Source organism: Eleginops maclovinus, chromosome 15, assembly GCF_036324505.1.
Source record: "Eleginops maclovinus isolate JMC-PN-2008 ecotype Puerto Natales chromosome 15, JC_Emac_rtc_rv5, whole genome shotgun sequence".
In the NCBI taxonomy this organism is placed as follows: Eukaryota; Metazoa; Chordata; class Actinopteri; order Perciformes; family Eleginopidae; genus Eleginops; species Eleginops maclovinus.
Genome location: NC_086363.1, coordinates 8,244,827 through 8,270,257, shown reverse-complemented (window position 1 = coordinate 8,270,257; position 25,431 = coordinate 8,244,827). Strand labels below are relative to the sequence as shown.

General features: G+C 38.4%; 4 protein-coding genes and 1 non-coding gene across 5 annotated transcripts in view; 1 reads left to right on the top strand and 4 right to left on the bottom strand.

The window, feature by feature from the left end:
• utrn (utrophin) overlaps nucleotides 1-1,605 on the bottom strand; it is a 164,863-nt gene extending 163,258 nt beyond the window's left edge. The window contains exon 1 of the mRNA XM_063901509.1: nucleotides 1,204-1,605. The gene's annotated coding sequence lies outside the window, so the exon portion shown is untranslated. The remainder of the gene's footprint in view (nucleotides 1-1,203) is intronic.
• Nucleotides 1,606-4,802: 3,197 nt separating this feature from the next.
• On the bottom strand, nucleotides 4,803-4,885 carry trnal-uaa (transfer RNA leucine (anticodon UAA)). The gene has a single exon. It is a non-coding gene; the product is annotated as a tRNA-Leu (tRNA).
• Nucleotides 4,886-6,166: 1,281 nt separating this feature from the next.
• On the bottom strand, nucleotides 6,167-8,730 carry LOC134877077 (syntaxin-11-like). The gene is made up of 2 exons (XM_063902435.1): nucleotides 8,380-8,730; nucleotides 6,167-7,266 (listed from the first exon to the last, which is right to left on the bottom strand). Exon 2 carries the CDS (start codon nucleotides 7,259-7,261, stop codon nucleotides 6,359-6,361), a length of 903 nt encoding a protein of 300 aa, XP_063758505.1. The 5' UTR covers nucleotides 7,262-7,266; nucleotides 8,380-8,730; the 3' UTR covers nucleotides 6,167-6,358.
• Nucleotides 8,731-9,646: 916 nt separating this feature from the next.
• Nucleotides 9,647-12,710, bottom strand: stx11b.1 (syntaxin 11b, tandem duplicate 1). Its single transcript, XM_063902842.1, has 2 exons — nucleotides 12,264-12,710; nucleotides 9,647-11,391 (listed from the first exon to the last, which is right to left on the bottom strand). Exon 2 carries the CDS (start codon nucleotides 11,382-11,384, stop codon nucleotides 10,476-10,478), a length of 909 nt encoding a protein of 302 aa, XP_063758912.1. The 5' UTR covers nucleotides 11,385-11,391; nucleotides 12,264-12,710; the 3' UTR covers nucleotides 9,647-10,475.
• Nucleotides 12,711-13,611: 901 nt separating this feature from the next.
• The window catches only part of mthfd1l (methylenetetrahydrofolate dehydrogenase (NADP+ dependent) 1 like), a 32,145-nt gene continuing 20,325 nt past the window's right edge, over nucleotides 13,612-25,431 (top strand). The window contains exons 1-17 of the mRNA XM_063902677.1: nucleotides 13,612-13,998; nucleotides 14,950-15,034; nucleotides 15,309-15,359; nucleotides 15,476-15,529; nucleotides 16,304-16,428; nucleotides 17,115-17,215; nucleotides 18,354-18,490; nucleotides 19,165-19,276; nucleotides 19,373-19,428; nucleotides 19,533-19,630; nucleotides 19,776-19,949; nucleotides 20,193-20,329; nucleotides 20,832-20,878; nucleotides 21,387-21,494; nucleotides 21,818-21,892; nucleotides 22,427-22,529; nucleotides 23,924-24,000. Coding sequence (XP_063758747.1) covers nucleotides 13,763-13,998; nucleotides 14,950-15,034; nucleotides 15,309-15,359; nucleotides 15,476-15,529; nucleotides 16,304-16,428; nucleotides 17,115-17,215; nucleotides 18,354-18,490; nucleotides 19,165-19,276; nucleotides 19,373-19,428; nucleotides 19,533-19,630; nucleotides 19,776-19,949; nucleotides 20,193-20,329; nucleotides 20,832-20,878; nucleotides 21,387-21,494; nucleotides 21,818-21,892; nucleotides 22,427-22,529; nucleotides 23,924-24,000 — 1,776 coding nt within the window. The 5' untranslated portion in view covers nucleotides 13,612-13,762. The remainder of the gene's footprint in view (nucleotides 13,999-14,949; nucleotides 15,035-15,308; nucleotides 15,360-15,475; nucleotides 15,530-16,303; nucleotides 16,429-17,114; nucleotides 17,216-18,353; nucleotides 18,491-19,164; nucleotides 19,277-19,372; nucleotides 19,429-19,532; nucleotides 19,631-19,775; nucleotides 19,950-20,192; nucleotides 20,330-20,831; nucleotides 20,879-21,386; nucleotides 21,495-21,817; nucleotides 21,893-22,426; nucleotides 22,530-23,923; nucleotides 24,001-25,431) is intronic.

Below are 25,431 nucleotides of genomic sequence, written 5' to 3'. Positions count from 1 at the left end.
ACTTGGTTAAGTTAGGGCCATGACAACCAAAACTGCAGACAGTGGGTAAGGTTTATCATCATTCAACCAGTGATGCTTTTCAGTGGTTTAATTACATTTTTGTAGGTTAGTGAGATGGTTAGATAGATAGTTAGTAAAACCTTTTTCCAGAAAAGGAAACCCTTGACTGCTTCTTGAAATTGGAGAATCTCAAATTATGGAATCGAGTGATAAGGATTTCCTTTATTGGATTAATGAAATATTATACAATGTGGATGTCTTGTCATGTGCAAATATATGAAAATGTTCCAGTGTTTTCTATCAGTTTCATCATGACCAATGTGGTGGTGTGCTCAACTTTCAGAAGCTTCAAAATGAAATCTGTTATAATTTGACTAAATGAATGTGTCAGCTGTTAATGCACTTTGGGGGTTATTGTTCTGCATCTTGTTGCAGATGTAGATCTTGGGTGTAATGCTTGTAGTCTGTTTAATTCAGGCTGTTAACCTTTCATTAAAAACTCAACCATGTCCACTCCTAAAGTAGGTTGCTTTTACCATGAAAGGAGTGTATGTTTCTGTTTCATCAGGCAGTACTTGGTGAGTTACAGTTCTTGAGGGATGATGCAAGACCCAAAAATAACAACTGTAAACTCAACGAAGGGACACACACATTTAAGAAGCTGGTGTCTTTACAATTTCGGTTCCTCTAACAGAGAGGAGTAGTTTTGACATCAGTGGCAAAACAACTGAAAGGATACAGAGAGTTTGAAGCTATAAACCTCAAGTGTAGTTCAATACTTTCCAGATTGATTTGAACAAGAGCAGTGCCAATGTCTTGGTTTAATATCAATAGATTGGAAGTAATGTTGTGTATTGTTTTAATCTGACGTGATACACACACTACTTTTAGCATGGTACTGCTAAAAATACCACAAAAAGGAACTTGCAAATCTATGGTGGCTTGCGGTAGTTAATGTTATATCTCGAAGGTATGACCGGTATTTAGAGCTTAACTTTTAAAACGGGTTGCAATGTACACTAAAAGCTAGAGGCTACGTGCAAAGTAGAGAAGAAAGTTATGTTTGAGTTATTTCAACGTTTTAACTTTTTACAGTTCCTACGTCTGACTTCAAACTGCAAAATAACCGAGATAATGCGTTAACACAATGAATGTTAATGGTGCAGGTCTATAAGTATCATGGATCAAAAATCTCACACTCACCTCTGCTGTCACCAAGGAGTAGGAGTCGTGCTCCCTCACAACAAGTCCCAAACGTGTAGTGTTTGGACACAAATAAAAGTAAAATGTTGTAGAAAAGTTGAAAAGTCAAGAACACACGTTTATCCAATTAATTTAAGGCATGTTCAACTCAAAAAGAGGCACTCTTTCTTAACTACCAAGCTAACTCAAAATGAAACGTCCTCGAGCGCATCCAGTCTCCACAATGTGTTAGAAAAAAGCTTTCAGAGACGCCTGTTTGCACCGCAGCAAACTACCGTAGTGTTTAAAGCACACGGCAGGCTGTCTCTTGGAAACGAAGAGATGGTTATTACGTTTCACGGGTAAACGCCGCAGTACGGTGGACTCAGGTCCCACAACTTTAATCCTGTTGCTTACTTGATTCTTTCTCCCTGCCGTTAACACCGACGTCAAGTTCCAGAGTTAGCTAACCATAACGGAAATACTGCAACAGGTCCTTCAAAGTAAAAGACACTGAAGATACTAGCATTTTATATATTAAAATTTGAAATGGATCCTTGCTGAAAGGATAGACCAGGTATTATATTTTATAAATATTCATAATGAGATATTATTTAGACCTTTTTTATGGTTAAATATCATTCAGAAAATGTAGACACTTTTGACCATTTGATTATTTGAGGTAAATATATATATAAAATAAATACGAATTAATTAATAATATGTGTCTGCTTACCTGTGAGTTTCTCGACCCTCACCATTTTTTATGTAATGGTAATTCTATTGTATATTTATTTTGAATTCACACAACTGTTGATAAAATGGTGTCCTTTGTCTTTGTATATTTATTTAATTCATTATTTTATATATATTTCTCGTTTTAAATAAACCATTGTGGCTTCCAGCAAAAGATGACCACCTACCCTTTACATTACATGTATAACATTTCAAAAAGATGTATATGATGTTAGTTATGATTAAAACAACATCAGTAATATTGATATTAGCTGGTTTCTGGATTTGAAATTAGGAAGTTACATTTTCCATCACACTTTTATTATGAAGGTTTTAACCGGAACCTCAGTGTTCACTCCGGGTGGCTTGATGGTGGTCTTGAGTTTTTTCCTCGGGCTGTAAAAGTTTTCCTGACGCGGAGATGGAAACATGGCGCGGTGGGCGTCACGTGACGTAACACCAGCGAAACCAGTGATTCCCACTGGGAGACACAAAACTTTACAAGAAACTTTAACTGTGGAATAAAAACTGGAATGTTTAGTAGGCCAAGGGGCGAGGCTTTCCACAACTATTTACACAAAGCCGTATGAGATATTTATTTTGTTACATTTTATGTGTAATGTGACTGAGATTATTTTAACCACAGGAATGAACTGTTGCAGTGGTGGAAAAAAAGTATACAGAAGTAAAAATAGAAATGTGAAAAAACAATGATGAAAATGCCCTTTATTTAAAATCGTGCTAAAGTAAAGGTGTGTGGGATTGTCAATGAAATGCACAATACTTACAACATGTATAGTGTCAGTATTGTATTACATAAACTTTATTAGATTAGGGCATAATATCAGAATCAGAATGCTGATATGATAACATGTAAGCAGCTTCATTCAAAGGCTGTAACATGGCTGAGTTCATTTGAACTACTTTACACCATTGGTTAGTTTAATCTATAACTGATCATGTGTTATGTAAATGATTATTCTGCAAAGCACAATGTTTCAATGTTTCCCCTCTCAATGTGGTAATGCATTTCACCACTGACTATTCACCATTTATTTAAATATAGTAATTTAACTTTTCTGTAAGCACAAGTCAAAGAAAGACTTTTCACATCACAAAACGGCATGCCTTCCATTTCATTTCCATTATTTTAGCATTATTTCTTGCAAAACATAAAAATTTCACTCAATAATAAAAATCCTTATCAGATAGCATCTTTCACATTTGAAGAGCATATTAAAAACCAAAGATAGCAGACCATTTAACATTTAACATGTACAAATAAAAGACAAAACAATACAGTAACCATCACATTACCATACATGCTCTTCATCTCTTATCTCTGGTTTCATTTTATTTTACTGCATGATGTGTTTCCAGTACCTGAGGGAAATGAATAATTGATTAAGACACCTTTTGAAAGTGTCCCTGAGGCTTTGTGGGTCCAGATATGTTGATCGTACATCTAAAGCTCTCATCCTTCCTGCTGTCTTTTCTGGGGCTCTGTTGTAGATGCTTTATCACATCCCAAAAGAAGAAGCTCAAGTTCAAACATTAGTGCTCACTTATGGACTTGAACACCATCAAGTCACAGCACATTTTATAAGGTGGTGAGTATGAGTGAGAAAGGGGACAGGTGGGAATGCTCACTGAGGGTAACTGATAACATATTTTAACTGATAAGTAAAATGAAAACATCTAAAGTATGAAACCCCAGTGTAGGCAAATGAATTATGCAAATATTACTTGTATGTGTCACAGAACAGCTACGTAGTGTATGCCATGTTTTGTGCTGCTGCTCAAAAGACCTATATGGATGAATTTCAAGTAAGTTTCAAAACGGATACTACTTTGAAAGAGTTACAGTTATATTTTGTGAAGCGTTTCCTGCGGCAGTTGAAGATGACTAGGTACCCATGAGTCCAAGGCATCGCCCTTTGCTGTGAAATTATAGGGTGAAAATGTGCAGGACTTCAATGAGCCAGAGTTGGACAAAAGCCGAAGGACTAAAAGAAAGGATTAGAGTGCCCTCTTCTGTCGAAAAGATGCAAATGCTACTTAAAGACAGACATTAATCTGGACGGATACACGAACAAATACATACATTTATGGCTGTCCAAAAATCAAGGCCAGACTCCCACAGCACTACAGAGTCCAGCTCTTATTGTTATGTTTATGCTTTTCAACAAAACATTTTCTTATATTCAATACTTGTAAATAAGAATTGTTTTGCAAATTGGTAATACTTGAGTATAATAGTTGTTTTGTAAGTTATAGTTGAAATACTTACATTTCTTTGTAATACTTGAAACTTAAAGTTGTATTGTTATTTGTAATCTTAGTTTGCTGTGAATAGTAATGCCAGTTTTACAATTGTGTTATGTTAAGTCTTTGTTGTATTTATTGTACTTCTGTGGTGTGTTTTAATTACATCTTTCAAAAGGTATTTCCTTGTTTATTTTTTCTCTGAACGAAAAGAAACTGGTGTAAAGCAGATGTACAAGTCAGTGTTTTAATGACAGTTTGTGTAAAATAGCACATTAATAATTGTGATGACAACATTTGATAGTAGACCCAAAAAAAGCTGTTTTGAAAGAGGGAATTAAATTGCATTATTTGATCACAGAAGTGTTTTCAATTAATGTTTTCACACTATTCCAGTTACCACTAATATGTAATTTATAAGCCAGTGTAAATTTACTTTTTCTCGTATCTGCAAAAAAAAATGAAGTTGTGAAATACACGGTCTTCAACATATTTGTAATATTGCAGGTCCACACTTTGCTTTATTGTATTATGGATGCTCGTGTGCTTCTTTTTCGGAGAAACTGTTGTTGTTTTTAGGTAATTCCATGACATTGACAGAAAAAAAACACTAAAACATATACCAGGAGTGGGGTTCGAACCCACGCGGACATATGTCCATTGGATCTTAAGTCCAACGCCTTAACCACTCGGCCATCCTGGTGTATACACCGCGTTCCGACACTTTTCTAGATCAAATCTAAGAGGAATGCATACCCACGTGTATACATGTATATTATCTGTGTTTCATATTCAGATGCGAAGCGTATTGACAATGCGTCGCAAGTAGCTTTATGTGGATAGCCATAGTTGCTAGCTATGATGCTAGCGCAGTGTTAGCAGCTAGCTGCAGCTAACTTTAGGAATAGCATACTGGAGCAAACGTGCTCATGTCATACGTTGAAACTAAAACACTGATGTATAGAACACATTCTACCGCATAATTTGGGTTTGTGTGCTCCTAGTAAGACTAACTTCTGAAAGGTTTCGTGTCACCAACTCAAGCTAAAACAACGTAAATCGTAATAATACTCACTATTCTCAGACTCCGCCTTCTCTCCGCTGCAATTTAAGAGGAAAACATTATACTTTTTAATCAATTCTACATTCTTTTTACAACATCCAATTTTAGAACCTTTATTATCTCAGCTGATAGCCCTGTGTGTATTATGTTTCATATTCGTTTTAATCAAATGGCTGCAATACAAACATGGTCCTATTATTCAATATAGTACAGAACACACCAAGAACAAATGCTAAGAGCGTTTTGCCCCTAGCACATTAAATTGGACTTTGAAAGAGTTGCAGATTGTCATGGATGGTTGTTTTTTCACAAAGAAATAGGATAAGTGCATGACTGAACTGATTCACTCCTAAACAAATCATTTGTTTGCATAATTTGCCTTTTTTTATGAGCTTACAGTTTGAGATATAACTAAATTAACAAATATCACAAAACATTTAAAAATAGTTAAAGTTATGCCATGGGCTCAAATAAAACTCACATTTTTTTCTCCAATCTAAAATAAATAATAATAAAAATAAAAAACAGCTAAGCTGATGTAAAGAATAAACTGGAAGAGCCATATGGTTTAATTTTCTCTTCTTTTTTTTTTACTGTATAGTGCCATTTCTGGTGTTTAACATCTCCATGTGAACTCAATGTTTCTTCTCTTTAAGGTATTTGTTGCATACCTTTTTTCCCCCATGCTGTCTCTCATGCCCTACCACGTCAAATTAGCATTGGAGCCAAACTTCATCTATAGCATTTCAAATTGTTTCATACCTGATTATTTAATGTATGTTTTCAGACACATTTTATTGCTCTCCACCCTTAATACAACACATCACACAAGAATCCAATTCTTCAACATTTCTAAAACCAATTGCACTTCTTAACCTCGTAACCCAACTTACTGTTGATTTTCTTCCAAGGACAACAAACTTTTGATTTATTACAACAGTATTTATTTTGTGTCAGTGAGCTGCTTAAACATTTCCTTTCAAATTTAAATGACATCCTTTTAAAATGTACAAACATATTTTTTCAACCGTCCATCACCTCTTACCCAGGCAAATGTTTATTTAACTTTTAAATGATCAATAACATCTTAGTTGGCCAATGTAAAAATAAGCCCTAAAGAGTTTGGTTGTGTCTCCAACAGGGTAGACAGGGACAACATTGCTGAAAAGGATTCTTCCTCTTGTACTTTATGGCCGTCTTTATGTTAACGTTGATTTTGTCAACGTATTCCTGAGTGCAACACACATTTGCCTCAATGTTATTAAGCATGGATCCCTGCTCCTCCATCAGCATGGCCATTTGCAGGAACAGTGAATGGACCTCCTTCAGCCGGACCTCCAGCTCTACCAGCTCCTTGTGTTGGCCTTTGATCTCACACATTGCCCAGCGGGACGAGCGTGCATCTTTGGTCTCCAGGCTCTGGGACAGCTCAGCCCATCCCTCACCACCTTTTTCCACCATCACGTCCAGCTGGTCATCAGTGATTTCAGTTCCCATTATAGAGGCCTGCCTCTGGATCCTCCCCCGACATGTGTGCCTCTGCATCTCTTCTGCCTTATTATAATCACTTATGGCATCATGGAAGGCACGGGTCAGTGTGTCATACTGAGCTCGGGCAATGCGACTCACAGTTGCATTGGGACCTTTTTTCTCATCCAGTTGGCCGCTCTTCTTACCTAGAGCCTGAAGGTGGCAATAAAGGTCCTCCCCACGTTGCTGGATACCCCTAGCGATGGATTCAGAGTCCTTTTTGAGCAAGGTTAGACGCCGCACAGAGGTGCCAAAGCGTTCATTGTGTGTGCTCAGACGCTGTATCTCTGACTGGAGCAGTGAAATGTCCTTTCTTATTAAGTGGGCCTCCCCCAGGATGTTGTCAATGTCAGAGGAATTCTCAAACACCACTGCCTCTTGAGACAGAGTCACCTTGTCTACATCATACTCAGGTTCGTAGCAGTCTGACTCGTCGTCGTCTTGCCCCTCACTGATGGTTTGCAGCCTCTCCAGCATGTCCCGCATCCTGCCTGAGAGACCCATGCAAAACAGATGTTGGTAATTGTGCTCATTTCATGTCTACATTACATTTAGGTGATGCTTTTATTTGAAGTGTCTTACAAGAGTCTAGCTTTGGTTCTGGTGTACTTTTGTGTTTAAAATACAATTCCATTAGAAAGGATTGCTAACCATAGGTCTAATGATCAATCACATGGTTAAACATTTATAAATGTCTTTATTTCCTGTCAATTCAGTTCAAAATGTGGCTTGACTGCATTTTTTGGTAATATTTAATCATTTCATTTAATAAAGATAAATCTTATCTTATCTTATTGTCTATCTTATCTAGACTATCTCTTGGCTATTGTAATTTTTGTTTTTCTTTATTGTGAAATGCATTTTATTTATTTAGGGAATATGTTGATTTTCATAGTATCAAGGTGTGTACTGAAACCTGTGTTTCAGGTTCGACATGTTGGGTTTTAGGCATACTCGTTTTGGTATAACCTTCAATTCAGATGATGTGAAAATGTAATAATTGACATTTAATATTGCGTAACCTGATGACAACATGAATAGGTTCACATTTCATTTACCCAGGGAAACTAAACCACATACAGAGCTAACCTGTTAGGGTTATATATAACTTCTGCAACAATATTGGGTCAGTTTCTCTGCAGTATGTTCTACTTTTACAACAATGACAGCAGTGACAGCTCAAAGGATTTCTTTAAACCAGGAACAAGGAAGGCACTGTCTTGTTGAAAAGTAGATATTTCCATTGAAAGTGGGGACACATAGTTAGACGATTTTTTAGAAGTTCTCTAGTAATTTATTTTTTGTAAATTAAATGTTGCTAAACCATTAAAATGTGTGGTTCTTGCTTTAATATATTTTATATCATACAGTCTCATTCTCTTAATAGACCGAAGAAAATCTATTTTCCTCATGTCAGACATATCGAATATAAATTCACAATTGTCACCATGTGTGAAACAATTATTTATGATATACTGTCTTCTTTATGTTCATTAAATTAGCCCCATCGTTCTGCACTATTTATGTCCAGTTAATCTACTGGTTACCAGATGGTCTGCTATACACATAAAACCCCCAAATGCTGTAAATTAAAACTGTCTTACCTCTTGTGAGTGGCTCCCACAAAATCAGGAAGCAAGGAAAATCCTTCTAAGTGTATTTTGCTGATTTATTTGTTCCTGGTTGCCAGAGCAATGTATCTTATTCTGATAAAGGAAGTTGGCTGGTTGCTTTGTGTTCAGCCTCTCCATGACTGACGCCCCTCTTCAGGTGACCAACATGGGCATTCCTACTGCAACACACAATACTTCCTTGAATGTAGATGCATTTTTCTACTTGGTCCATTTACTTTTTACTTCAGGAAGAAAATAGTGCTTCGACAACATTCAGTGTGTTCATGAAAAGGTTATTGAGGAAATCTGAGGAATTATACCTAAATAACTGATGTGCACCACTGGGCTAATGCAGTGCTAGCTGCCATAAGTTTGTAAAGTGATTACACCTGTGTGTGTGTGTGTGTGTGTGTGTGTGTGTGTGTGTGTGTGTGTGTGTGTGTGTGTGTGTGTGTGTGTGTGTGTGTGTGTGTGTGTGTGTGTGTGTGTGTGTGTGTGTGTGTGTGTGTGTGTGTGTGTGTGTGTGTGTGTGTGTGTGTGTGTGTACGTGTCTGTGTACGTGTCTGTGTGTCTGGCCCTGGATGATTTAAAAGGCTCAGGCCTGATTTGTGAACCTTGAACATGCTAGCGTTTATAATTACAGTGGTGGAAACTAAGTACATTTAATCAAGTACTGAACTTTAGTGCAATTTTCAGGTACATTGACTTGAGATATGGTATTTCAATTGTATGTTTCTACTAAATCTGGAGAGACAGGTAGTGCTTTTTACTACAGTAACAGTAATTTACAGATTTAGATTAAACAAACAAACAAACAAACAAACAAACCATTTGATGAACTATTAAAATATGATCCTGTAATATAAATTAAACTATCCCACAGCGAATATGCTGCAACTCTAGCTTGTAACATTAAAGTGCTGCTTACGTGTTAAATGATTAATGATAATATTCCAGTAACATAATACATATGTTATAATTCTTCCAAAGTGAATATTCTTTCCAACAAGTACTTTTAATCAAATACTTTGAGAACATTTAGCCGTTCATTTTTAGCACTTTTATGTAAGTGAAGTCTTACTGTGTGGCATTATTTTACTTAGTAAATTACACTTCCTAATGCAACTGGTTAAATTTGTCATGGCTGTTGCGACCAAACTCTTTTAGCAGTTATTATCTATCTACCTATCTCAACAGTTCATTATGTTATGTTGATGTAAAATGAATGTTTAAACAAGAATAAAGCCAGACTCACAGACATCTTTAATATAACTATTTATGTAATATATGACACCATAAAAGAAAGGTATTATCATACTGTACTTACAATCATAAAATAGCAGTGTAATGTAACAGATCCAGGTACAGTAAAGATATGAGAATAATGGGAGATGGGGATAAGTGTTATGCAATGTGGACAACATGCAACACAAAATGGCTGGTTTCTATTGACCCAATATTTTTATAATTTATATATAGAGAAGAATGCAGAATATATGAACAATTTCATCAAAAATCAATAACCTATACAACTTCTTTCAGCCGTAAGTCCAAGGAATTGAGATGAAGTGACACATTTAATGAGCTAAAAGGCTTCATCAGACATGAGAAAATATCATCTCAGAAACAATTAGTTTACATGAACTTACATATTGCAGTCATTGCATTCTTCTATGTGATTACATCCCTGACATGTGGAATCAGCAGACATTAAAACATGAACAATATTTTCAAATACTAGTTGCTCGATGTCTCTATCCGACCTGCATCATGGGGTAATGAATTTGGATTTGAGATATCAAACATTACAGACATCAAGGGATCACTTAAATACAATATTTAAATATTTTACCCTTGCCTCTCAATATAGACACAATAGTTTTAACCTTCATCAGACCTTTATTTTGAATCCTGGTTTGTATTATTATCTTTAAATCTACAGGCAATAACAATAAAGACTTTATGACAATATGAAGTTTGTACAGTTGAAACATACAGAAAACGTTCTTGAAATTCCCAACTTTTCCTTGTCTAGATAGCATTTTAATTTCGCAAATCACTCTACCCCTGTTTGTACTTTACAGTCATTAGTCAACGCATGGGAAACAGCTGCAAAACATCTTTCTAAAGGGGTTGTTTTTGTCATGACGTTTTGCCCTGCCGAGTTTAACGAGGGCCTCCTGTATGCCTTCGTCCGTCTTCTGCACGTTCGTTTGGATGGCGTTCAACATGGGGCCCTGCTCCTCCACCAGCAGGGCAATGTCCAGGAAAATATCATGGATGCCTTGGATACGCGACTCCAGGTCAATCAACTCTTGGTGGCGTTTCTCAATCTGTGACAGAGCTGATCGAGCCGTTTTACCTTCAGCCATAATGTTGTCATTAAAGATGTTCAACTGACCTTTCTCTATCATCTCCTCCAGCTCCTCTCCTGACACTTCGCGTCCCACTATCTCCATTTGCCTCTGGATCTGGGCTTTACAGTTGTCTCGATGGCTCATCTCAGCCTCATTATAGTCAAACATGGTGTCGCGGAAACCATTGCTGAGGCTAGCATACTGGGTTCTTGCAATTCGTGTTACAGCAGAATGTGAGCCATATTCTTCATCAAGCTTTTGTGCCTTGCCTTCCATGACCTGCAGGCGTGCCAGCACCTCCTCAGCTCGAGACTTTATGTCAGCACCAATAGCGTTTGAGTCCCTTTTGATAGTGCTCATGGTGGTGACCCCACCGACCATGCGGGAGTTATGCTCGCGAAGCCTTTTGATATCCAGTCGGATGAGCTGGACCTCTCTATGGATGTCCTGCGACTGGGAAAAGACCTCATCCAGAGCGGGGCTGTTGTCAAACACCACAGCCTCATGCGTCAACTCCTCCTCCAGGTCCACGTTACTGAAGGACTCGGAGACAGTGGACTCCGCGTACTCCATCTCCATCTCCATATGCTCCACGGGTTCGCTGGAAATTTCCTGCAGTTTGCTCAGTCTGTCCCTCATGGTTGGGCTGGAAAACAAGTAAAGGTTACTGGTTATCTTTGCTCTTCTAAAACACACATTGGTGAAGAGGAAACAACAACAGCCATCAGAATGTGTTCACCATAGATGTCTTGATAAAAATAAATACAAAAAAGCAACACAGATAACATTTAGAATCCAAACAAAAAACATTTGCAAGTTCAAACACACCCATTCTCATTTAATCTGGCATGACTGTTAAGAAGCCTTCCCTTCTGCCTTCTGTCATCACGCACCTAGCACCGGCCTAACAGGTTCTCCTAAGAATAGTCAAAGGTGGTGCTCCTCACCAAACTAGTTCTTTTAACTTGTGATGTGTCTGACTCTTTTATCCAGACATTAATTTGGACTTCTAATCTTACTGAGCAATCAGAATCAGCTGATATAGGTCTACCCTTGTACCCTGGCTCTCATGTTTGAGCAATAATAATAAGATACAATATTTCCCATGAAAACAAAAAAAGACAACAGCTGGGACATCAGTACAAGGAAGTCTAAAAGGCTTCTTGACCAACACTTCTCAAACTTCAGGAACTCTTAGCTGATCTTTTGGATATCTTCAACCAATTTCAGAAAAGCCCTTAAACATGATCAAATCTAATGGATAAAGTCATCAAATGTATGAACACTTAATATTGACAAGCAGTGTCTCATTTTAACAAAATGATGTTAACATTAAGCCATGACTTATTTTTCTTCCAAGTAGCTATCAACCCATGTATCTCAGGCACATTACGTGATAGACGACAACACACAACATGTATAAAACGCAACATTTCCTTCAATTTCGCCTTATTTCTGGACTACATTTTTCTCAATTACGTTGAATACGGCAAAAAAAAAAAAAAAAAAAATCATTACCTGATGTGCTCCTATGTCCACGCAGATATCAAAGTTTGTCTTTTAATGTAAGGTGGCCGTGGTGCCACAACAACATCCTACAGTTGGGAAGTCGACTGCTCAGGGCTGTGAACAGGAACAAAGAGCCCTACAGCTGCAGTCTATGGAGCCAGAACTGGTATTCAACTGTGATTTTGTTGAGGGATGGATTGCGCCACGCCATGCGCCTGTAATGATGTGACTTCAGGAATGAAGACCGGTCGGTTACGATCAGTTTGGCCTTTGCAGTGACGCTGCATGTCAGCAGAGTCAATTGGGTGGAGAAAGAGCAGCTGGTGTGTATGAGCCAGAGAAGTGGCAATTGCATAGTGTAGGCCTCTTGTTCTATTAAATCGGAATTGTTTGAAAATCTTAAGCAAACCCAAAACGTGTCTTTGACAAAGATTTATGACAACGTTAACATCAACTGCCGGTAACGGTGGTGCAAGCCTACCGATTTGAGGTGAATTGATGTCAAGACTTCTTCAGCCACGCCCATATCACTTCCACAAGGGAGCAACTAATGTGTGTGAGAGTTTGTGTGTGTTTATTGGGCTGTGAAGTTATGTAAAGACATACACATTGCAGCAAGAAGTAGTGCATTATTGCTTTACCCCAACAAAAATGCTTAATGGGAGTGTGGAATAACTTAAATATTTGTTTTATTTGTATTTAATATTGTTTATTTTATTTGTATTTAAATATTAGTTGAACTTCAATCATATGTATTCCAAGTATATTGGTCATCCTGTTGTTTACTGAGTATAGTCTTCAATAAATGTATACTGTATCATAGTATATAAACCCATGTGGCCTGAACTGACTTCCCCAGTCTCTCTATGTAAATATACCACGTGAACGCGCGCGGTGGTAACGACACCATCAGAGGATGCTGCTTTCAAGTGTTTATCGGAAATGTGAAAGCTCAGTTAGTGGCAAAATACAGACCCCATGCCAAAACAGTCTGCTCGCTATCTTTAATAATAACGTTGCGATAGGGAAGACAAATACTTTACGTTATGTGGTTTACTTTGAAAATTATTACATTGTAGAACTTGTGAGAAAAAAGAGATGGACACCTACTATATTTGAATACACAACGTATCTGTATTTTTTAAAACAGCTAGAAAATCAACGAGAACGGTGGGCAAAATCTCAGCCATAGCTCTCAACATTCAGTTAACATAGTTCCACACTGACACTGCAATGGCGAAATTATGAAATCCTTAAAACTGTGCTGAATGATTGTGTTCTTGTGTTAGTCACCATGAGTGCGTCACTTGTGTGGGCTGTTCAGCAGTGGCTTGTTAAAGCATGCCGAGTTTAAACAATCCCACTCTCCCTGAAGACAGCGTGCCTCCATCAGGACCCTGTTGCAGATTCAACTTTTTTTTGTTGCTCCTGGAGCTTGAATTCTTCGCCGACCACTGCAAGACACACAGACAGCAAAATTTAAACGCCACGACAAAAAAAGACTTGCCATGAAGTTGTCTATTATTCGTAGTGCGTGTGGCAGCCTTCGGATACACCCAGCCCGTTCTGGAAGCAGGGTAAGCGACTTGTCGCGGGGATACACCCCGGTTGGTCCTGCAACCAGCCGGCTGATCCTCCGGACAGCAAGCGCTACCAGCAGCGGGGGAACCAACCCCAAACTATCCGTCAACTTCGGGAAACTTTCCCAAAACGATGATGGGTTTGAATTCGACAGTTCCTTGAGGTGAGGAAGTAATGTTTACAGTGTAATAAGGGACCACAAATAAGTATATTACTGTTATATTTCTTGCTTTTAACCTAAACTAAGTAATTGAAGTGTTTTGACTAAGTGATGTACTTCCGGTACCGCCGGCGTTGATGACAAAAAACACACGAGGCCCAAATGTGACTGTTTTCACAAGCACTAAACCTAACTAGCTTCCTATGGGTTAAGAAATACGTCGAGCTGAAGGCTTTTACTGTAACGTTTGATTTACAACATCACCACTGCTTGTTTGCATAGTTTTTCACGCGATGTGTATCCTACTTGATGGTGATAACATATGTATTTTACTACTACATGATTTTGTATTTAACAGTACATGTATTGGGACTTGGTTAACGTTTTGAAAACATGTAGGTCAGTGGGTTAACTGTTCACATTGACTCACACCTTATCACGTGTAGTAAGGTAGCCAATGGAGGCAACTTAAGTGGCTTTATTAATGTATTATATGACAGATATATTTCAATGGTTCCTTTTGTTTTGTTCTCATTGGATGTTGTTTTCCTTCAACTGTAGCTAATATAGCCACACCACACTCTTTCTAATGTTTTTTATTTGAGTTACTGTTTATATTTTATCTTGTATCAAACCGTTTTTGTCCACTTGAACTCAAAGTTGTTGGTATATTAAAAATGTGGATCCAGGTAAGTTTATAGGGGTTTCACTGGGAGGATTATTGTTTTATTTTTGATGATAGGGAGAGCGAATGAGGAATAATTCACTCTGTTTCATTATTCCCCCAGTTAGCCCACAAACAGTAGCTACACTTTTCTGTTTAGGGTACCTTTCCCCAAATCTTACACAAAAAGTATCTTTGAACTAATATGTGGGATTGAGTTAATCTTACCATCCTGTGTGTGTCCTTAACGGATGAATGTAGATTGCTAACAAGCACATTTTCTTTAACAGGGTAGTGGTTCAGAGTACCAAGGAGGCAATGTTGGCCCTGCAGAGAAGAAACCTAGCAATTCAACCCTTTTTAGCCATTGTACAGGTATTGTAACAAAAAACAAGTAATATGTTGACTTTGTATTTGCCAGAATGAAAGACTGCGTTAGGACATGTACAAGTTATAGTTTTGTGGGATGTTGCCTTTAAATATTATCTAGTCTAAAGCAGATTGGCTTTGGAGTTTTGTTGTGTGGTTGATAGCTCTGTCTAAATTTACCTTTGACCTAAGGTTGGCATGTTTTTACTGAAGCCATTGAAGATGCCTGTGTTATCAGGAATGTGTGTGTTTTACTCATTGTACTAATTTCACCTCAAAGGCAGGTGAAGATGACATCTGGTTGGAGATCAATAAGAAAATGGCAGTAAGGGTAAAGTCTTCTCTTGATGTTACTCTTCAGGAATTTTACCAAATTTCTCTTTTTAACAAATCAACATAGAAATACTTATTCAAGCGCTCAACCTGTCCTTGTCTTTTTGCCCACAGATTGGATTAAACATCACCCAGATTTGTCTGGCAAAGGAGTGCAGTGAAGATGATGTAAGTAAAGCTGACACACATTAGGTTAATTCCCCTACATGCCTAAAACTAGAAAAAAAGTCTTCCTACCCCCTCATTATTTAGCAAGTCAGTGCTTGATTTAGCTGGATGTTTGTCTGTGATGCATGTGATCATGGTGGTTGTGTGAAGCGCGTCAAGGTAATCAGTGCCAAACACAAACTTTGATGTTGTCGCAAGACTAATCCTAGATTTCCTAATAGACTTCGTCAATCTTCGGCGTTCTGTTTTCATTTATATTATCACTTCATAGTATTTGCAGCCTCTAAGTTTTACTCTCTTTAACCAGGTTTTAGTCAATGCTTGAGGCATATACGATACATTTCTGTGAATAGCTTGAAGGTTTCAACTGGGAGAGGATGGATTTATATACCAATTCCAGGCCTAAAGGGCTCTACTGATTCACTGATCCTCTGCCATACTTTCCTCTGTTTTTTTAAATATCTCCCCCTCTCTCACACTCTTTTCTCCCTCAGAAATCACTATCATTTTGTATGCTGAGTCAAAAGCACTAACCTTAAATTTGATGTTGAATCTACTGATTCACTTCTTCTCATGTTTGGAATCACTTCTTTTTCAGATCAAATTTGACATTATTATCATTTGGTTTAAAATACTTTACCTTTGAGGTGTGAAGGCCTTTTTTAAAACACTACAGAAAGTAGTCGTACTGTTCCATTTGCAAATTTGACTTGTTTCTCAACAAATGTTGTTTTATTGTTTTGTGGTGTTTTCGCTTTGTGTGAATGCGTGTAGATTGTTGAGGAGGTATTGAAGCTGAATGAAGACCCCAGGGTGCACGGAGTCTACCTCCACCTCCCCCCTGCTTCCCTCACCAGTCGAGTGTTGAACACACTCAAACCTGAGAAGGATGTAGATGGGTAAATACTGCACTTACCAAATAGGATCACAGCATTTTGAATTGCTGAGAGAGACATAACAGTGAAGAGCATATCTCTTCTAAATAGCACACGCTGCTAAAGGTTACTTAACTGTGTTGATTTATGATTGTTTGTATTCCCTCTTGAAAATTACCTGACATGTTATTTAATGTCTGCATTAGACAAATTGATGTTGTAGTCAACCTGGTATCAGCTTTGCGTGTTTCTCTGTCCCTTCAGAGATAAATGCATTTACTCACATGGTACACTAAATCAGAAAGGGCTGCACAGTATTAAGACTCTCTAACTCTAAATGCAGAAAGTGTGACTTCAGCAGGCAAGCAATTTAGAAAATGTGTAAGGCACCCTTTTTAATTATCGAAAATGTGAGTGAACTTGTTCGACCATGGCCTTATTAGTAAAAGCACGTTTGTGAAATAAGTTAGGTTGTCCTGTGAGAAACTGTTTTGATATTTTCAACTCAAGAAGTTAGTTTGTTTAATATTTTACTCTCCAGTGTTTTATAGGTTTATAGTTAACTGACATTTGACTCGGATGTATCCAATTTACTGAATATACTTGAAAATATCATCCATTTCACTTGTCAAAAAAAGTGACTAGCCTCCAGAGACAAGAGGATTGTACTTATTTAGATATTATATTTATGTCCGTTTCTTTTCTTATAGGATATCCGATATGAACATTGGCCGTCTGGTGAGAGGAGACCTGAGCAAAGGCTTTGTGCCGCCCATAGCAAGTGCTGTGCTGGATCTGCTGGAAAAACATGGTATATACATTTCCTTAGTAGTCAATGCATGCAAAATGCAGGTGTAGTTAATAAAAGGAAAGAGAGAGTTTGAGTGCAGTTAGCTACAGTGACAGCACTCAAACTCTCAAAAATGAGCAACAAGCACATTAGATCCTGCTTGTCGCTCATTTGATTCGATGCAGCTGTGTTTACAATGTCCCTTTTCACAGCAGGAAAAGTATAGGTTTTTCTAATAACACTAGTGATGATTCTATTCTGTTTAAATGTTCCAGTAAGAGTGACAGTTAGCTAGCTTGCCCAATACAGGAACCTGAAATCAAAACAGCTCAATGGAATTCAGTCATCATTAGTTTCATTATTTCCATCTGTACTTTTTTTATACTGGGAAGTCAACATTTCTTCTGTGAAAAAGGACTATCCCAAATGTGTCTTTAATAGGGTGAAAATAGTAGATTAACCTGGGAGGAATTAATAAATTAGATATAGTTAATACCCACGTAATCTTATCACTTAATACTAATTATTGTATGTTGCGGAACGTTCAATGTGTATATGATTATCAAGCAAACCACAGCTTTGGAAAACCCTATTTTAAATATAAAAATGAGGGATTAAACAAAGGTTTTATTCTTTTTTTGTAAAACATGATCAAAATGAGCACACGTTTAAGAAATGGGACTCAGATTGTCTATGAACTGTTTTTTGCTGAAGTAGGTGAGTGAAAATGTCCTAACGCCAGGAAGAACATTAAGCTAAAATACCCGATGTTATTACAATGGATTTTGAGGAATTATATGGGCATCTGAAACTTTAGGACACTAAAAATATTTTACAATTTGATCACAACGAAGAATGCTCATTGACCAGAATAACTGCTGAGATTGGGACCAAGTTAAGATTTACCCTGGGGTTCAGAATGTATGGGTCAACGTTCAGGGGTCATTCTTATTCTGAGAGTCCCTGATACAAAAACGAGCGATGTGAAATTGTTTTGGAACACAGAATTGTTGAAAGTGAAGAATTGTGTCTGCATCTGACTGTAACACTTCTATATAAAGGAAATGTGGATCAAGTTTCACAGTTTAGTAGCTTATGTGCAGGCACTTAGTGATTAAAGAAGGTTATGTCCTAATGTTGCGTCAAAACATTTCTGCAGATTCTTCTTTGGAAATGAAAACTGTGCTGCTGGTTGGAGGAGAAGGACCCCTTGGGGTGTCCCTGCAGTGCCTGATTGAACGAAGTGGAATGTTAGCTCTCAAGAGTCATTGGAGCTCCACTAACCTACAGAGACAGGTGTGTGTGTGTGTGTGTGTGTGTGTGTGTGTGTGTGTGTGTGTGTGTGTGTGTGTGTGTGTGTGTGTGTGTGTGTGTGTGTGTGTGTGTGTGTGTGTGTGTGTGTGTGTGTGTGTGTGTGTGTGTGTGTGTGTGTGTGTGTGTGTGTGTGTGTGTGTGTGTGTGTGTGTGTGTGTGTGTGTGTGTGTGTGTGTGTGTGTGTGTGTGTGTGTGTGTGTGTGTGTGTGTGTGTGTGTGTGTGTGTGTGTTCGTCTTCGTCTGACATTTTTAGTTTTGAGTGTGTTCTTTCAATAGTGTTATTGGCTTAAAAAATGCTCTGGTAAGGCAGTGGCTTAATACATGAAAAGCCTTCTGATGTTCCAAATATGTTTTCAGTGGCAGCAGCTACATTATCTGCAGTTTTAGTGGCCGACCACATGGAGTCAGTCTCTGCTTTATTAAATGCAAAGCTACTAAACAGGATCAGTTATAGACATCACTGTTTTGCTATTTGAAATCCTTTTTTAATATGATCAGTCACACTTTTAGGTTTCTGTTGTCTTAAAATGGATAATGCCTGACATACACATATAAGACTCTTCAATTGTCCAAACTCTACAATATACAATATTCATTTTTCACTCTCCTCTCTTTGAAATTGCTCATATCTAATTGCCTTCCTCCATATTTCCTAGGTGATGCAAGCTGATGCTGTGGTTCTGTTCGGAGCAGGGAATATAGATGTCCCACCCACCTGGGTTAAACCGGGCGCTGCTCTCATCCGCTGTGAGCCCACCCTGGAGACAGGTACTGTTGAATATATTGCGTTGGTCATGATAATTTAGTATGACGTTTAATTTAAATGTCAGCCCAAAAAAGTTAAGTATTGACATTCTGTTTTAGATGAACATGCAGCTGAGAGTGGGATAGGATACCTCACAGCTGCCTACAGAACACAGGTGCGTCTCTTTGTTTCTTACCCATTTTACCTACTCAATCCTGTCTTTATTCTTCTTTAACTTCCTGTCTGTCTACCCCTCTGTGTCTCCTTTTTGTTGACTAGAATGTGGTGCGTAGTTGCAGTCGGTGGGTGCAGGAGCAGCAGTACCAACCCTGGCATCTACACAGCCTCAAACTGCAGCCCCTGACCCCTGTACCAAGGTATAGTCTACTATCTGAGGAATGTAACCACATCTATCTGGACAAAGGATCCTTTTTCATGTCATACTCTTCTTTAAGTTGCACCTTAGAGACATACACTAAGCTTAAAATGTAAATAAATCTGAATGCTTCCTTTGTTTGTCAGTGATATAGAGATCTCCAGAGCTCAGACTCCCAAGCCAGTGGACCAGCTGGCTGAGGAGATTGGTTTGCTGCCAGAAGAGCTTGAAGCCTATGGGAGGAGCAAAGCTAAGGTCCGTCTCTCCCTGTTAGACCGCCTCCACAAACAGCCTGATGGGAAATATGTACTGGTTGCTGGGTGAGTGTGACGTATTCATCAAGTGAATTCCTTTCCTTAATTATCATATTTCTTTAGTTTTCCTAATTGCTCAAATATGTGATTTATAAGAAGTGATTGGTTCTCAGCAAGGGAACAAGGGCAATCGTTTAATCTATCCCTGCTATTTTTATGGTTTTACCTTAATGCAGTTTATCAGTAATTTGTCTGCAAACTGAATATGTTTATGGATTTAAGACTTTCATTTAATTTCCTTTTGTGTAGTATCACTCCCACCCCACTGGGCGAAGGTAAAAGCACGGTGACCATCGGCCTAGTCCAGGCCCTGTCGGCACACCTAAAGCTCAACTCCTTTGCCTGTCTCCGGCAACCGTCCCAAGGACCAACCTTTGGGGTTAAAGGTCAGCAATGAATACTACATGTGTCCGTAGGCTAATTCCGACTGAAAAGAATACTTTGCCCTCTCTGTGCTCTATATATTTCTCTTGACCTCATGGAGATACGGCACAGTAGTCTCTTATTTTAAAGATAATCATACCAAAGCTCTGTTTTGCATGAATACTATCACATTTAATAACAGGAGGAGAGACTTTTTGTAATGTTAGAAATGGTAGGAGTTATTTTAGAATGCAATTTCTGTTTTTCTTCTGATTCGAATACATTTAGTAGGATTTGGACAAGGCCACAGACAGGCGCCCAAACCAGCAGCTAGGAATGTCTCAGCAGTATCACTGTGTGATAGATAAGCTATCTTTGTCAGCGGGAGGCTAGCGTTTCATACCCCGCTACATTTTGCGCAGGGGTGGAGTAGTTCACTCAAAGTCCACCACTCAGCATTCCTCCTTTGTGTGTCCCTGTCTTGTTTGTCTGCCTCTGACTGTGCTACCTCTTCTTTGTGCCTAGGGGGAGCTGCAGGAGGGGGATATGCCCAGGTCATTCCGATGGAGGAGGTAAGACACACAGACACTCTCATTGCTCCCTAGCAGGACTAATGCTGGCTTCAAAGGCCTAAGACATGCAGGGACTCAAACTACTTTACACCCCGGAGCTGTAGCATAATATTGCCTGTGACTAAATCACCGTCTGTGAAGCAGGAAGGGGTGCGAGGGATGGAGTCTGACTTTTAAGCTGCAGACACAGAGCCTTTAACAAGGCAGCCTCCTTTTCTCAGAACAAAACAACAGCTTTTACCTGAATTTTTATTATTGTTTTTTTCTTCTACTGTTACTCCTCACTTCTTCATACAATTTTCAAACACCTAGTGTCTGTTTTGAAGCAACATTAATCATGTGATACTAAATGTTGTGATTTTAGCATCATAACCTCAGCCTTGTTTTATCTCAACCCAGGCCCTCCAAACCATGTGCACTACATTAAGAGTGCTTTGATCTCTTGTGTCTAATCCCGTCATCTCAATTTCTCTTTTTCTTACTTGTCGTACCTCTTCTATCCCTTCAGTTCAACCTCCATCTGACTGGTGACATTCATGCCATCACAGCATCCAACAACCTGGTGGCAGCAGCCATCGATGCCAGGATGCTGCACGAAGCAACGCAGACAGACAAGGTGACCATTTGATGATGTCACTCAGTAACAAATTATTGTTATACCACCAAACAAAGTAAAACTGTTGCTATTTGGATGTGTTCTGTGATTTATGAGTGGAGAAAAAAAAGTAATATATTGATGGTACATACTACAATATGGTGTCATGTCACTGAGTAGTGACCGGGAAGCCTAAAACACAACTTACAGAAACTGTTTACTAGTCTAATGATGTGATTGTTTATTTGGTGTGCTTATAATATTGTCCTTCAAGATTAAATTGAATGTACTTTATATGCTTATACACACATGTATGTAGTTAAAACGTTTTCTTATACCCCAAGGCCCTGTTCAGCAGACTGGTCCCTTCAGTCAATGGAGCCAGAAGATTTTCACCTATCCAAATCTCCAGGCTGCGGGTGAGTCCAAACACCGCAGTGCCAGAATCACTTGCAACAACAATCCTTACGAGCCAAAAGCGTTGTTGTGTTGAGCTCTACAAAAACATGTCCACTGGGGGTCCTCGGTGTGCTTATCTTAAAAGCCCCCTCTTTTCACCACCACATCCTCATCTCCAAATATGTGTTAATGTCTGCTGAAGCTCCGTTCTATGTCTGCAAGTTATGCTGTTTATGAACTTTTGATTCGAAAATCCTTAATAAAAAATCATGACACATGTTATTGAGATAGGAAGGTGAAGCTTGAACAGGAGAATGTTTGTATTTATACAAAAGTCTCTGCAATGACAAGTTTAAAGGACTATAACATGTTCATTGGTCTTTATTGGACAGAGTGAGGGATTAAGAGTGTGTGTTTTTGAACATAGAACACCTAGGGAACCTCACAGTGAGATGATCAACTCATAGTCATTTCAGATTTTTATTTTACATTCTGGGATGATCCACCTCCAAAATGACTAACAGATGATCTTCCAATCTCTCTCTTAATTCCAGCGTCTAGGGATCAATAAAATAGATCCTGCATCTCTAACACCCGAGGAAATCAGCACCTTTGTTCGTCTTGACCTTGACCCCTCCAAGATCACCTGGCAGAGAGGTATCTAAAGCAGAAATCAGAATTTCCTCTCTACATTATCTGTGGTAGCCCAAACAATGGCTTAGAACATAAAGTAGGTGGTATCTGTGAAATATTTAGCGGGACTTGTTTTTGGTCTTCAATCTTTTTAGCTTCTTCCCCATAAAACTAAAGATATAATTCAAGCCTCAGCTGTTCTTTACACATGTTTTAAACCACAGCAAAATATTTCTACTAAGTAGATGATGGTTTGAATTGACGATATGATTACCAAAACAAGCAGCATGCTGTTTTACTAAAAGGTGACTTTGTATGGTGTTGGCCGTTCTATCACACTTATCTCATTTATTAATCACTGAGATGTTTTGATTGAGACGAACATTCGATTTTAAGTTTGATTTCATAATGACGCATTTCCCATGAGGAGGAAATGGTCGTGCTGAAACTTAATAAAAAGTGAATAACAAAAAAAGTCTAACTGAAAATAATAAAATAAACGGTTATGCTTGCTACACAACTCCCGGTATGACTGTCATGCAAATCTAATTGACATTTTCTTGAACAACAACTCATGGTCCATAAACGCTTTCTTGAGTTAAAATACATTTTCTTTGATATAGCACATTCTGAAATTAATATTCCCCACACTTGCTTTTCTGGTCAATGAAAATTGACTATGATGGCTCTTTATGGCCCTTGTGTTCATATGGATTTCACACATCCAATGTAAAAGCGTCAGTCATCAGTCACAGGGTAATAAATGTGCAGTGTATGGCAGGAGTGGGGATAGTTACCTCAGTGGTAGCTGTGTTTGGTTTAAAGTTGTCAGTGTGAGCAGCCAGCCGGGTGCTGCTATGACTGATGTGGTATTTACTCCAGTGGTTCCAGAGGGCACTCTTAAAAGACGAACCCTGGAGATTAAAAACAGATTTACAACCCCATGTTACGCGGGTGTGTCTGTGTGTCTATGCATTCATGTAACAAACCATGTTGTTTCACTCTTCCTTCCATTACATCAAACCAACATGAGGATAACGATAAACTGTTGTGGTTTCCTGGTTCATTGTAACAACATTATAGCCACAAATATCTGACCACATTATCAGAGAGTAGGCTTAGTGCTGAGTGGGGAAACTTCAAGAAGCAAATCCCCCGCACTTTTAATGTGCCATCACCTACTCGCCATTACCAATAACAATCTGTCTCCTTGAAAGTTATCATGTCTGTGTGCGCAAGACTGGATGTGCCTTTTGAGTTTATGTGGGGAAATAGATTTTACAGTGTCAGGTTTAAGCTGTAAAACATACATTTTTAGGGTCTGAGGTTTTCAGATCAAGGTTTTGTTCCACAATACAGTGGATTCAATGAGAAATGTTGCAGGTAAGTAACTTTTCTTTATCTCTTTCATTTTTCAGTTCTTGACACAAATGACCGTTTCTTGAGGAAGATCACAGTTGGACAGGCGAGCACTGAAAAAGGACAGGCCAGAGAGGTATGCAGCATTCCTGCTTACACAATCTTCATTCTCCTGAATATAAGATGCTTTGAAATGGGTTTTTTTCCCCCACCGGCTCTAATTTGTGTACATTAATCCACTAATCCTACTATGTTACAGTAATGTTCATTGCTATTTGTATTTACACATTCACTCACACAATACTGCAGTGTTTCTGTTTAAATGGCTTTTTGCTGTATTCTGTGTCTTATTTTCTTCTAGAAAAATACAATAAGATGCTTATCGTCATGACATGTTGTCAAACACTACCAAATGTGGATTGGTAGCTATCCACTCCACTAAATAGCATATTTACAATTATTAAGTCATACATTCACCTAAAGTTATAAATGAAATGTCCTAACCTGACCTGGCATTATTGCACTCATTTTTACAGTAATGGGGGTCAAAACATAACATTTGTTTTATCAACGCGTCACAAGATGCCTGTGCCTTTGAGTGATTGTACAGTAAAACGAGGATGAGTGTATGAAAAACGTTCCCATACACTCGCCCACATCTCACTCTCATTTGTCCACGATAAAGCCCAGATGTATTTTACCCAGATGTCTGTAGTAATGACAGCTAAACGAAAAACTCCTGTAAGTAAACACTTCACCTCAATGGGAAGCAAGCGGGTTTAAGTGAATGTAAATGTTTAAAGAAGGAGAAAAGTGACCTGCCCATCCCCCCTCAAACACACACACACACACACACACACGGAAAGCCTCTGAGCTGGTTCAGCACATGTTTACATTTAAAGCCATCAGTTCATCCATTCTGTTTCACTTTTCACTCCTCTGTCCCCCACCTCCCTCCATCATTGGATACACTATAGTCCCTCTGGGTATTATCAATGGGAGTGGGAGTAGAACTGTTGTGTTCCTCTGTGGATTAATGTGGTTTAAGTTATCTTTCTTTTTCTTGTGACGCAGAATGGTGACTGCTTTTTTCCCCCTGTGGCAATCCCTCAATTGCTTTTCTTCCTTTATTTTCTTTGTTTCTTCCTGTTTCTGTTAGTGTGACATTAACCAATACAGCAAGTCCCATCAAAAAGAACTTAAACATTTTAATGTTCATTTACTTTCCCAAGGTCATCACTCAAAAACTAGGCCTTGATCATATGACTCGTTTTCTCTGGCCCACGTGATGAAGCTGGTCTGTCTAGATTATCTCTTGTCTTCTAGCCAAAAGGTTGAGACATTTAATTTCCTTTCCAAACTATTATTCCTTTACAAGAAGTCCCGGTCTATTCATATAAAGTCAAATATAATCAGTCTAAAAGTGTAGTCATATTGCTTTCTCACGATTTCATACAAAAACTTCAACGTTTCTTCTGTGCATTTCACGGTTGGTAAAGGCATTTTCTCCAGGCCACTGAACAAATACTTTCAATTGGTTGCCCTTGTGGTTTACAATGTGTATTCT

What these genes read in the sequence shown, in the direction of transcription:
- LOC134877077 (XM_063902435.1), bottom strand. Translation starts at nt 7,261, where the DNA reads ATGCGGGACATGCTGGAGAGGCTGCAAACCATCAGTGAGGGGCAAGAC.
- stx11b.1 (XM_063902842.1), bottom strand. Translation starts at nt 11,384, where the DNA reads ATGAGGGACAGACTGAGCAAACTGCAGGAAATTTCCAGCGAACCCGTG.